Source organism: Pelodiscus sinensis, chromosome 9, assembly GCF_049634645.1.
Source record: "Pelodiscus sinensis isolate JC-2024 chromosome 9, ASM4963464v1, whole genome shotgun sequence".
Taxonomy (NCBI): Eukaryota; Metazoa; Chordata; order Testudines; family Trionychidae; genus Pelodiscus; species Pelodiscus sinensis.
Window position 1 is genome coordinate 8,258,237 of NC_134719.1, and position 14,309 is coordinate 8,272,545.

General features: G+C 43.0%; 1 protein-coding gene across 4 annotated transcripts in view; it reads right to left on the reverse strand.

The window, feature by feature from the left end:
* FAF1 (Fas associated factor 1) overlaps positions 1 to 14,309 on the reverse strand; it is a 303,972-nt gene that overhangs the window by 223,773 nt on the left and 65,890 nt on the right. For 3 of the 4 annotated variants that reach the window (XM_075935955.1, XM_075935954.1, XM_006126427.4), the window contains exons 3-4: positions 8,208 to 8,254; positions 2,070 to 2,278 (exon numbers count right to left, since the gene is read on the reverse strand). In XM_075935955.1, coding sequence (XP_075792070.1) covers positions 2,070 to 2,278; positions 8,208 to 8,254 — 256 coding nt within the window. Of the gene's footprint in view, positions 1 to 66; positions 1,985 to 2,069; positions 2,279 to 8,207; positions 8,255 to 14,309 lie in introns of those variants that run through there. The other variant, XM_075935956.1, reaches the window with a different exon arrangement.

The window sequence follows — 14,309 nt, forward strand, 5'->3', positions numbered from 1 at the left end:
TAGGGAACCCCACTCCAGAAGTTCAGTTCACCAACCTCTTGGGACAATAGCATGAAAGCACCATACCTGCAGGACCACAGCCTTGACAGTTGATCTCCCCACACCGAATTGGTTCCCCACAGAGTAGTAGCTGTCTGGCATGGCAAGTTTCCAGATGGCGATGGTTACCTGCTTCTGGAGGGGGATGAAGGCTCTCATATGGGTGTCTCATGGCTGAAGGGCAGGGGCGAACCACTCACACAGCTCCAGAAAGGGGTCCATCCACATATGGAAATACTGGAGCCACTGCTGGTTGTCCCACTGCTCCAGGACGATCCGGTCCCATCAGTCGGAGATGGTGCCCAGTCGTCAGACGCGATGGTGCACGATGTGCAGGGGAGGATGATTGGGTGGAGCTGCATGAGCAGTGCCGGAGAGAGGTGAGGAAACTGCCCCACAAAGATCTGGGGGTGCTGTTCCTGCAGGACTAGGAAGGCAGCCCACAGAAACTGCAGCAGGAGGTGCACCAAGACATATAAGGGCTCCATGGCTAAAGTGCTGAGGTGTCTGCAAGGGCAACCACAGAAGGCAGAGAAAAGGCTTTGCTGTCCCTCAGTGAGGTAGGCAAAGGAGAAGAGCCTGAGACACGGCTGTACGGAGGGGGGGGGGGCCAGCGCCTTTAAGCTCGAGCTTCAGATAACTTCAGGTAGCAGTTCGAGGAAGAGGAGTGCTGTCCTGATGCCGTGCCTGAAGTGCTTCCAGGTGGCCTTAAATGTGATTCAGCATCCAATGAGTGTGAATGCTCCATTTCAAAACCACTCAGTGCTATTTTGATGGGCATTTGCTGTGGAGATGCGCTATTTTGAAATAAGCCATTTCGGAGCATTTCCTCTGAAATAGCTTATTCTGAAAGAAGCGTGCAGTGTAGACATGCCCTTAGAGGCTACACAAAACAGAAGAGGAGAATCAACCCCATTATGTGAAATACCAGTTCAAATCTCAACAGACCAAAATCATCACCACTAGGTGTCACCCGTTGATACTGTATAAAATACTACACAGGCGAACAAGCGTTCCACATGGGATGAATTTTACTACCACCCCGATTTCAATGTGGTATTTTATTCAGCATCTCTTCACTTTATTCCGAGTTTTGATTTTTAAAAAGTATATTGGGTAAATGAATTAGGGATTAGCTTCTACAACAGCTGAAAGGAATTTTTGTAGCCACCATTTTACAAAGCATGTAAGAGTACATGATCCTTGCAACATGAACAGAGGTTGCAATATGCTAGACCTGGCAATCTATCATTCCTAGGTTATTTTGAAACAATTTTACACATATTTTTACGAAAAGGAGTCTTAAGGGGGGGAAGTGCAAATAGCAACTAAATTATGCCTTTTTCAAGATGGGAAAGTAAATTAGCTTCTCAAATAGTCTGAATTCCTCCCCAATACCCCCAAAAGAACATTAAAATCTTTATTTGCAAAGAAGTAGATGGAACCATGTTCAGTCCTGCACAGATTCAGAGGGAGCCTGTCCCACGAGATCCATGGTGAGAAGGAACTATGCACCCAAAAAGTGAGGCAGAGAACACATGTATCAGAGGGGTAGCTGTCTTAGTCTTTAAGGTGCCACAGGACTCCTAATTGTTTTCGCAGATACAAACTATCACATTTATTTGGGCACAAGTTTCGTAAGCAAAGCTCCACTTCATCAGATGCATGCACCTCACAAAGTGGCACTTTGCCCATGAAAGCTTATCCCCAATAAATCTGTTGGTCTTTAAAGTGCCACAGAGCTCACATGCTCACTAGATCACAATGGTTGGCAGTTCACAGCTGAACCACTCCCAGCTGTGGGCTGCGCCTTAATGCTACAATGAGCCATTAGTCTCAAATCTGATTTCAGAAGCAATTCTAAATAATTTGACTTCAAATCAAAAATGTTGCAGATTAATCAACAAAATAAAGTGATGCCATTCTATCACAGAAGTTTGTGAATGGTCAGTATTTGCAGCTGTTATTTTTCATCATTTTTCTTCTTATTATTGTACTACAACACAATTTTTATTCTACACAAATCTTACCAACAGTGCAACTGTCTTCAAGTACTACATCCACATTTCTGTCTCTGTATTCAACCCTGAAGTCAAGCATTCGCGGTTGTCTTTCCACTATTTGTCGGGATGGCACTACATGTCGAAACGCTGAGGATGAGGAAGGGGTTGAAGAAGATGCCGTAGGATGACTTGGGGGACCATAAGCGGGTCCTTGCAAAGTCTCTCCGCCATATTCACTGAAAGATATATAGTTTAGAGAATGTAAATAGTTCAATTCTCAGTCTGCTTTAAAGAAGTGTGAGCCTAGCAAGATGAGCAATCTATTCCCTTACTGTCATCCACATCTTACACTTGTGACTAATATATTGCATCATGTATCTGACGTACAGGCTGTTTTACTAACAACGTAAGAAATTATAGCATCTACCATTTTTTTCTTAAATATTATCAACTAAACCATTCAAGAGGGATTGTTAAAATACAGTAGGATCGCCAGCTTTGAAACAATCTTTTGGGCCACAAGTTGAATACATGCATTACAAATCACTGAATGACTTGTAGAGTAAATTATCCAATATTACCACCCCATAGAAGTACTACAGATCCATACCAGAATCCCAAGGATATTTATGTTTAACATTCTACACAGCAGCCAACATTCTACCACTACATCATCAGACTAGTGTCATCCCAAAAAAGTCTGGGAGAAAGTGCAGGAGAGATGCATCCCATAATCTTAGAGTGATAAACCCATTTGCAAGTCTATCAGGCAAGTTAAAGAGGAAAATACTGTTTTGCTTCAGGCAGTTGAGGGAGATTATACAGATATCAGTTTATTAATTTAAGACTAAAATCTAGACATATACGTTAATATACAGCATAGTAAATTCCAGCTTCTCTTTGAGCCTCCTCTGCCTCCCCCAGTATTTCTGTACACTTGCTTATAGGCCACATTTAAGCTCTGTCCCAAGAGCACGCTGCTGCAGCTTAGTAAACCAGGCAACAAAACAAAGCAAATTAAGAAACACTATCCAGGCCAAAAAGAATGAAGATCCACTTTGACAAAATGAGCCTTTTTCCTACTAAAATGAACATTCCACTAAAGGAAATGATGTTTGTAGACAACAGCTGGAACTCTGCCTTGTAGATGTTATCAAGTGACAGACAGTGAAATCTATAGGAGAGACTATCCTTATCAGGAAGCTCCAAATGTCCTGATGGTGGGTGCATGCTTTAAGGATGCAACCTGAATGAATACTACCTTTATTTTTAACAGGGCTGCTGAAATTTGGGACCATGTCAATTTCCATTTTTTTAAATAAAATCATTAAGTATCTTGATGCAAAAGTTTTATTAATTTTTTTTGTTTAAATTTACCCCTCCAGTGATGACATACTCAGTGAGCGTAGCTAGCTGTTGCACACATGTGCTACATAATTAACAAACACCATCTACATTCCCAACTGTCTGCTAGGGCAATTCCTAACATTTTTTCTCCCACGTTATGAAAAGAAAAAATTAAGTGTTATGCTTTTCTGGTGGTACAAAGGACTCTTTTCCTTTTCTCTAGTCAGCAGACACACAGAGAGGAATTCTCAGCTATGTGAAACCTACAGGAACTTCAGAATTCTAAAGCACACAAGGAATCTCTTTTGTTTTGTGCAGCTTTTTTAAAAATTACAACACTAAGTACCACTAGGAATTTTTAATGAAGAATTAAACAATGACCATATAGTGATTCAGGGTTTTTTTTTTAAGTGGGAGGATTTACTGAATGTTAAAAATTAAGAAGTGATACAAGAGTTTCTGTAACCATGATTTGGTTATTAATCCTAAATAGCATTCTCAGGACATACCTCTTTAAATCACAACTGTTACAATTAATGACTGAGAGGATATCTTCGCTCTAAAAAGATCACTTGCAGCCTGTTCACCCTATTACATAATATTAATTGCAATATTAAAAAAAGACAGCCCATAAATAGCTACCAGCAACTGGACACTCAGTGATTTAATTCAGCAAACCCCTAAATCTACAAATTATGGTGAGATTTTCAAACAAGCAGACGGGAGTCAGGTGCCCAACTTCCCTTGAACGCCAATGGAAATTGGGTGCCTAATTGCCTTAGGCCGCTGAAATGCCACCTTATATCATCCAAAAACAACAAAGCCCCCAAGACACATTCAGCTGCCTAGCTTTCTTTTTTTGAAGAAATAGATGCTGAAGAAAGTTAGTGTTAAGCATCAGAATTGCCTTTTATCAAAGAGTTCACATATTGCTGAACAAAACTTAAAAAATGCTCATCAGTTTGGTGAGTACTTAGATTGAAAATGCTTTGTATGCATATGTCTAGGGTGTCTCTGGGTTCTCCGCTAGTACAAATAAAAAGAACATATCCACTTACTGCACTGAATAAATAGTGCACTGAGTTAATCCTGAGAGTAAAAAAGTGACTGTTGTCAAGGTACTTTACATAAGTTACGACTGAATAATTAAATTCAGTATAGCTGTCAAAATACTCATTTACTTACACTATAAGTAGCATATACCACAAGCAAAGAACATTTTGAAACATGTTGAGTATTTGTTGGAAATGCTTTGTCACACCATTCTACTGGCTAACTCTCAGGCTATGTCTATACTGCAGCCTTCTTCTGCAAAAGCTTATGCAAATGAAGCACAAAGTAGAATATCACCACACTTCATTTGCATAATTAATTAGCAGCAGTTTTTGCACAGGAGGCTTTTGCGCAAAAAGGAGCTGTGTAAAAGGCTCCTTTTTGAGCAAAAACCCCCTCCTTTGCAAGAGCCATCCTTCCTGAAAAAATAGAGGAAGAACAGTTCTTGCTCAAGAGGGGAGTTTTGCACAAAAAAGAGCCATTTACACAAGTACTTTTTGTACAAAAGCCTCTTGTGCAAAAATGGCTGCTAATTAATTATGCAAATGAAGTACAGCAATATTCTCCTCCACGCTTCATTTGCATAAGCTTTTGTGGAAGACAACGTAACCTTGGAATTATCACCATCTTTCACGCATGCTTATGTAAAGTTAACAGGCAGAATCAAAGCTAGGACCTCTGGAACTTATAGCTAAAGCTATAAAATTTCATGCACTAAAGAAAGCTGGCTTTCACCTAAGACTGTAGAGAAAACTCATTTGCTCTCTCTCTAGTCTAAATGGTGTAAGTGTCACTACAGGGGACAGTGAACCACATCCAGTAGGGGTATAGGTTACACGTGTGCATGCATCAAAATAAAAAAATTAGCCAAGGACAGAGAAGCAAATCACAGCTGTTAAAAATGGTGCTTTGGGATTGTTTAGGTCCATGCAGAACAGATGGGACCTCACTGTTAGAAAATTATCTGACAGATTCAGACTTAGCCAACTGTATATTATGTTAGAAATAGTTTATTTTAGTAATCATGTAGCCTTAACAATTCTTATTGTTTACAGGGTTACTAAAATTCTCCCTCCCTGGGGCAGCAGTCAGTGCACTCCCAGCCCCACTTCTGAGGAGCCCCCTGCCAACCCATGCTGTTATCTCTGATAACACCCCCCCCCCCCCCACACACACACACACACACACACCTCTACCTGCCTGTTGCTTATGATAAAGAGGCAGCAGCATGGAGCTGCAGGTGGGAGCCAGTTTTTTTAGCAGCTCCCTACAAGGATCAGCTCTCATCTGCCACCACCCACTACTGCCTCCTTATCAGAGGCAGCTGCATGAGGTGGCAGGCAGCTCTCTTTCATGCTCTTCATTTAAAGCTCAGACCGGAGGGTTGGGACGGAGCCAGCCTGCCAGTCCCAGTTCAAATTCGGGGGAAAGGGGAGGCGGTGTTGCGGTTAACCAGGACGGTTAACTGACAAGCAGTCGCTCATTGGTTAAATCAGAGGTTCCCAAACTTTTTGATATTAAGGACCAGTAAATCCATTCACGAGCTTTTGGAGGACTGGTAACGTTTATTTGCATATTCATTAAGCAAATGATGAATATGCAAATACATTGTTTCTGGTCCTCCCAAAGCCCTGTGCCAACTTTAGCCCACAGAAAAATCAGTCGGGGACACACAAGTGAGATATAAAAACACAACCCCTCCAAACCTCACTAATGTGGCCGCAACTGTGCTTGTGGGTGCTGGGACAGAGTTCTGGGGAAGGGTGTCAATGAGTGCTGGGGCAGGAGACAGGGTGCTTGCAGGTACTGGGGCAAGGGACAGGGTGCTTGTGGGTGCTGGGACAGAGTGGTTGTGGGAGTTTGGGGGATGGGAGGGGACAGGGACAGATACCTGGGGATCCTGTAGCTGCCAAGGCCCAGGAAATGCACAGGCTGCTCTCCCGCCCCCCAAACAGCGGCACGGTACCTGACACGCTGGTCCATTGCAAGCGTGGTGCCTTCCTGCACAGGAGGAGGGGCAGCACGTGCCTTGCTCCTCCGCTCCCCACAGCAGCACGCACCGCCCGAGCAGTTAGAGCCAGCGCATTCCTGGATCTTCACCCACTCCCTTGTGTGCTGGAAGGCAGCAGGGGAACAAAGTCCCCAGTGCGGAATGGACTGGCATTTTAGGTACCACACCAGCTATTGGGGCAGAGGGGAGAGAGCCCGCGCACTTCCGGGACCCAGCACACAGCTGCAGAACTGCCCCCCATCCCCGCAGGAAGCCCACGCTACCTCCGTTGACACTGCGGCGTTCATCTTGGGGATTGGAGGCAGCAGGGCGAGCTCTCGCAAAAAATTTTCTGAAGCCCACTATTTTTTTCTAAGGATCAGTACTGGGCTGCAGACCACAGTTTGGGAAACACTGGGTTAAATGGCTTGTTGGCTAGCTGCTAACATTCCTACTGTATATCATATATGGGCTGATCCTAAACCCACTGAAGTCAGTGGAAAGAATACACTGATATTCATGAGTGTGGGATCGGGTCCTAAATTAGTGTTATTCAGTCAGCTTTGTCAGGAGATGAACCCATAACTCTAAGGCAGTGGTTACGAACCTGTGGTCTGACGGTACTGCAGGAGGTCCATGGGAAGTTTAAAAATCTTTTCGTTTTCTCTCTCTTCTTGTTTCCCTTTCCATTCTCTCTTTGTTTCCCTCCCTCTTTTCTCTTCTCTCCTCTCCTTTTTCTTTTTCCCAGTCTTTCAGTCTGTCTCTCTCCCCTCTTTTTTCCCTTTTCTCTATGTTCTTTCTCCCCTCTTTTTCCTATCATTTGTTTCCCCTTTTCCCTCTTTCTTTTTCTATTTTATTTCTCTTTCTTCCTCTCCCTTTTCTCCCCCCCCCCCCGCCTTCTCTTTTTTTTTTCCTCCCGCAGAGGGGTGGTCCATGAAATTTTAATAGATTGAAAAGGGGTCCATAGACTCAAAAAGGTTAGGAACCACTGCTCTAAGGCAGGGGTGGGTAAAAGGGCCTCCACAGGCCAGATCTGGCCTGCCAAGCAGGTTGATCCAGCCCACCGAGGCCCTGCCGCTCCCCTGCCCCCAGGCCAATTAGAGCCTGGGGGCGGGGGAAGCGCACAAAGTTTCCTCCTCCCTGCCAGGAGCATGTAGCACTTTGAAGTGCCGCGCACTCCTGGCAGGACGGGGGGAGACTTTGTACACTCCCCCACCCCCAAACTCTGATTGGCCTGGGGGCGGGAGAAGCTCGCAAAGTTTCCTCAGCCCTATGCCCACCCTGCAAGAAGCGCGTGGCACTTTGAAGTTTCGTGCACTCCTCACAGGGTGGGAGGAGGCTTTGCACGCTTCCCTGCACCCAGGCCAATCAGAGCTTGGGGGTAGAAGGGCACACAAAGCATCCTCCACCCTGCCCCCTGCCCTAATTGGGCTGGGGTTGGGGGGAGCGTGCAAAGCCTCTTTCCGTCCTGCCAGGGCATGGGTGCTTAGTGGGGGGGGGGGTGGAAGGGCTCCCACCCCCAGACCAATCATGGTCTGCAGGTGGGGAAGCCCAGAAGCATCCTGGCCCTGCCCCTTCTGACCAAAAATTATTGCCCACCCCTGCTCTAAGGGAATCTCTTTCAAAATTATACTTACAGTATCACATCCTGCTTCTAATGGACAGAGTTGGAGATGAAGAAAGAAGAGGTAGGGGAAAAGAAAGTAAACGTCTCTTATGACTACTGTTATATGGTATCTCCTTCTACCATTATTGTTCCAAGCTTCTTTACCTACCTTTGTAAAATGCCATTTTCTTGTGGTATTACACCATTTATAGCTGCCTGCAAAGAAAAAGATAGACAGACACTAAGTCAAACAAGCAAGATAAGAGATCAGAAAAACATGACATATTTCTTCAGAGCAATTCAAATGTGTTTATACAAAAATGACTCAAATTTGCCAAAACAACTAAGTGAGCACATCATGTATTCCCCATTCAGTTAATGCAGAAGCACCCGACAGTGCCACCAAAGTATACTCTTATTATAAACCCTATTCCAAAGGAGACAGGCCTGAAACAAGACTTTAGATTAAAACTGTTTCTCTCTTTATGGGAGACCAAACTGACACTTTCTAAATTTGGGGGTTCAAAATTCCAGGGCAATTAGATTTGTTTGATACAGAAATGTTTAGATTACAATTTCAGAATCAAGAGAGATCTGAATACAGGATGTTTATGCTAATTTGTGGTTTTTAGTAATTTTAACATGGGGTTAACACATAATAATCAAATCTCTATCTAGAAAGTATTTTTCCTCTTTAATATTTTGGTGCACATTCTTAATTTGGCATATGAATTTCAGGGGTAGAAACCATGATTTCAGTTTTGAAGTCGGCATCAGATTCTTGACCTGTTCCAAAAGTTAGTTTACTGCACACTATCCCAAATAGGTTAGCCCAGTTCTCTTGTTCATACGTGTTTATAACAGTGAATATTTTTCAACATTAGTAGTCATGTAAAAAAAAAAAGGCCACACACAAAAGAAAATTTAATTTCTAACAGTAAGAATGCCTATTCTAGGATTCCGAGTTGAGGAAATACTTGCCAAACATCATTAAGAGAGACCACAATATGGTCTAAGACGACAGGGGTGGCAGGTTTGTATAGTTTTTAGTGGTACTCAGAAGGGTCCAAGTCCTGCTCTCCCCAACCCCTGCTTAAGGCTCTGGGAAGGAGTCTGGGCTGTAGGATCTGGGATGGAGCAGGGGGTCGAGGTATAGGGCTGGTCCAGGGATAAGGAGTTTGGGGTGCAGCAGGCAGGCTGCCATGGGGCTGAGGGCTAGAGAGGATCCCTCCCACTGGCAGCAATGCGCTCCAGGAGAAGGGGCTCCCTCACCACACTCGTCCCTACCCTGATGCACATCCAAGCCCTCCTGTGCGGTCAGTGTGCCCCTTCACCATGGCAGTGGTTTCATGCCATGCCACACAGCCATGCCATCCAACAATTGCTATGCCCAGCAACCCCTACGCAGACATTTTTTTCGTCTCTGCTGCTGCTTGACTACCTATTTCCAGTTCTAAATGAGGTATGTGGTTGACTGATCAGTGTGTAACTTTAAGGTTCTACTGTACCTTGATGTTGTGAAGACTAAGACTAACAGGGTTCAGAAAAGAGCTAGATAGATTCATGGAGATTAGGTCCATCAATGGCTATTAGCCAGGATGGGTAGGAATGGTGTCTCTAGCCTCTGTTTGTCTGGAAATGGATGACAGGAAAGGGATCATGTGATGATTACCTGTTGTGATCCCGCCCTCTGGGGCATCTGGCATTGGCCACAGTCGGCAGACAGGATACTGGGCTAGATAAACCTTTGGTCTGTCCCAGTATGGCCATTCTTAGGTACCAAATTCTGCTCCAGGACCAACGCAGAGTCTCTCAACCTGGTGTGAGGTCCAGCCAAATTTTCAAACCAGCCACTACTTTGGATACCCAAATTTAGACACTTATGGGCCTAATTTCACAGTTATTGAAAAGCTACAACTGCAAATGAATCAAATGATAGAGATGGATGTTCAGCATCTCTGAAAAACAAACATACATACATAGACCCGATACTTATAGACAGCACTTAAACAGGCCTCCTTTCTAACTTTGGGCCGTAACCTCTTTCCTTCAACATTCCCATCTGGAAAACAGAAGTGATAATACTCAGCCCTACAGTCCTTACTTATTTCCAGCGTCTTTGGATGAATTTCTGTGACTCACATTGAAGATTATAACCTATGCAGTAATAAAGTGTTTAAGGTATCCATCACCCTGGTATCTGGGTACACTCTAAGTAGTGGTAGTAATTATATTACTATCATTAGTTGTCAATGGCTCTGATGTATGTGTTGTGGGGATATTCCCTGTAATAGTTCAAAAAAATTCTATACCAGAGGGAACAATAGCATATTTAAACAAGGAGAATAACTAAAGTGTAGTGGAATTATACTACACTACCTGATTGAAACATAATTGTTTTCTGACATTACATGATGCTATAGTAGTAAAGACATGTTCTTTGCCATCTTCCCAAAACATCTGAAGCCTATACATGTAGGAAGATAATACTTAGAAAATATATGTACAGTGATACGTGGATTTTTTTTTGGCGGCCTACATATGCAACCACCCTAGAAAACATGCTGTTAAGACTCTGCACTCTACAGAAGCATAGGCAATCAGGAAGTCATTATACTTTGGATCAAGACTCTAGAATAATCTTCTGGCCAGTGTATGGGAGATATCTGTTTTAGTACTGCTTTGCACCACAAAAGGGTGCAACTTCAGACACGAGAAGTCATTCTTCCGCTCTACTCTGTGCTGGTTAGGAGTCAATTGGAGTACTGTGTCCAGTTCTGGGAACCGCATTTCAAGAAAGATGTGGAGAAACTGGAGAGGATCCAGAGAAGAGCAACGAGAATGATTAAAGGTCTAGAGAACATGACCTATGAGGGAAGGCTGAAGGAATTGGGTTTGTTTAGTTTAGAAAAGAGAAGATTGAGGGGGGACATGATAGCAGTTTTCAGATATCTAAAAGAGTGTCATAAGGAGGAGGGAGAAAACTTGTTCATCTTGCCTCTGAGGATAGAACAAGAAGCAATGGGCTTAAACTGCAGCAAGGGAGGTTTAGGTTAGACTTTAGGAAAAAGTTCCTAACTTTCAGGGTAGTCAAACACTGGAATAAATTGCCCAGGGAGGTTGTGGAATCTCCATCTGTGGAGATATTTAAGAGTAGGTTAGATATATGTCTATCGGGGATGGTCTAGACGGTATTTGGTCCAGCCATGAGGACAGGGGACTGGACTCGATGACCTCGAGGTCCCTTCCAGTCCTAGTATTCTATGATTCTATGATTCAGTCCATCTCAATGCAAAGATTTTTCAGACTGAAACTGCCCAGTTGTTGCACTGATGTATTTTGAAATGTAAACACTACTCAAGCATTTTACTATTGAATTATTCTTTATCCTGCTCTGAGTAGGGTCAGAAGATATTGTAGTAAAATCCCAGAATCTTGTCTTACACTGCAATCTAGTGAACACATCCTGAGAGACAGCTGAGTTACAGCAGATCAACACAGGAGAGTTCACCAATCATAGTGGCCTTTGATGAGGAGGAAAATGTGTCACCTAGAATGGCTTCCTACCAAGCTACTTCTGCACTGTATTTGTCTCCTTCAGGCTGAAATTCAGAAATTCACATTCAGTTTCTCATGGATTCAGTGGCACTCAATTCACTGGACTCTGGAAGGCCATTTTCCATCTAGAAAGCTTAACTGGTAGCATAGCTAGCTATAAACTTACTACCTCTTTGGCCATATTAAAGATGTGTTATATGTTGTAATTGGCTAATGAAACATACAAAAAATATTAACTAAGATTTAAATGTTAACTTCTTTTACTCCAATAAACCCCCAGTTCTGAAGAAGTCAAGGGGAAACGTAGAACTGCAGAGGGAACTGTAGAAATGCAGAACTGAAGAGGGAAATAAATAGGGAAACATAGCGGGAACAATGTAGAAATGTAGCAGGAGAAATGTAGAGATAGTGTTACTACAGGTTGTACCCCCTTAACCAGGACTCCCTATGCCGGCAACATCTGTGGTCCAGCACAGATGCACGGATGTTCCTGGACCACAGAGCCTAGGAACAGAAAGGTCTGGCGGCAGGGCAGAAGCACCGCCAACTCAGTGGGGGGAAGGGGAGAGAGAATGGGCAGCACGGGGAGAGGGGGCGTTCTGGCCCTGGTGGCGGCCACAGAGCTTCAGCCCCAGCGGTGGCTAGGGAGCCCCGGCAGCAGCAGGGCAGATGGCATCTGGAGAGCCTCAGGAGATTAGGGCAGCAGTAGGGACAGGCTGAAGCCCTAACCCAGTGGCAGCCTGGGTCAGGAGAGGAGGAACCTCCCCTGGTCCAGAAAATCCCCTCATTTGGAACCAGTCAGGTCCCGAGGGTGCTGGATCAGCAAGGTCCAGCCTGTATTACCTTATAATATCAATAAATAATAACCCTTTCTGTTTAATTCTGCTAAGTAACTATGATGTTCTTAAGGTCCGTCGTGCATTTTGAAAAAAAATATAGTCATCTACTTTGCCATCACTTAAGTAGTGGTAGTTTGAATAAAATGTTTTGTTAACCATGTGTCTTGCACATGTACATATAGGGATTGCAGCTGTTTACAGCTACAGATCATCTTAAGCCAATGAATCACCAGGAACAGGTCTCACAGTGCTCTTCAGAAATAGACATTTTCTTCATTATCACTTAACAGGACTAGTATATTCTCTTCATTGTGCATGATGAATCAAAACACAGGAAGTGCACTTCTTAGGAACAGTCACCACAGAAAATGGTAATATGAGAGCCTGGAATTATCTTTACCTTGAAAAAAACAGTCATATTGGTAATGAAAATCTAGTATAGTAGTTGAGATATTTAGAATTCAGCACTTCTATATTTTATTATACAAACTAAGTTTGACCAGACAATCTCAGAGGATGAAACTACAACTTGAACCTCTTTAGTCTAGCACCCTTGGGACCAGAGAATTTGCCGAACCATGAGAAGTAAATATTGTTGAGCAGCATTACTAACACTTTTACTGCTTACAGGGCTCTTAGAAAATATTTAGGGGTAAATTAGAGGTAAATAACAGCACAGAACACTATGAGCCAGGACTGGTAGCTGTAAACAAACTTTATGGGACCACGGAACACTTGACCACACCCATGATAAGTGGACATTTGGCTAATTAAAATCATGCTGGACCACAGATGTTGCTGGAACCAAGCATGCCAGACTAGAGAGGTTCAAACTATAGCTCAAGCTTTCCCAAATTCAAGTACATGAGCAAAGATTATTCGATGGAGGGGGCCTCCAAGCTATTTCCTCAAAGTCTGAACAACCCACCCATGCCTTTTCTCATGTCCCAAACTACTGTATCTGAATGGGACAGCATTGAAGGGTCACAGAAATGAGAGCTAATAATGGCAATACTACATAACTCCTTGGTGAGAAAGCCTGCACTTGATAACTATTAAGGTAGAGTAAAACCACATAAAAAACTTCAGGCAGCATTTGTTAAGCGAGATAGAAACTGGAAAGATAAAAGTTCAGGAAAGGGGTGTTTTGAGTACGCAACTATTTCTGACTCCCAACCTTGAAAATGCTGATAAAAGGCCATGTGAATAGTTTATGCTTTGATGACCGGGGAACAGTTAAACACAAAACTAAATACAAATAACTGATTAATGACAGATTTTTCCTAACTATTTGAAAAAGAGAGTTGCCTCTATTAGAAAATTAAGACTTCATCATTAAGCAAACATTTATTACAGAGAGAGAACTTTCTAAAATACTCTTAACTTGTGTATCCATCCAATTAAGAACGGTTATTAAATGAAAAACGAGTGATGCTTAATAAAAATTAAAACATGCTTCCCTTGAAATGATTTTAGTAAACGCATTCAGTGCTATCTTTACAATAAAGTTTAACCAACCTTAAGCAGAAACAGTCACTTTTAGCAGACAATTCATGAAGCCAATTAGTAGGGTCTAACTCAGTGGCTCTCAAGCCACAACCCATGGTCCATTATGGCCCAACCATCATGCAATGTGGCCGATGTGACAGTCTCAGGGCCATATATGTAGTTTATATAGTGTGTGAATACAGCCCACATAAAGCTGCGTATGAAACCCACAGTGATAAACATGTTGAGAACCATTTGTTTTACTGCTATATCCATATACAAGCTGCATCCATTTTCCTTTAATATTCTCATTCAGAATGCCATTTAAAATTTCAGCTGCTATGTCACCTAAGATCACAGTTTTTCCCTCTACTTAAAATAGGAAA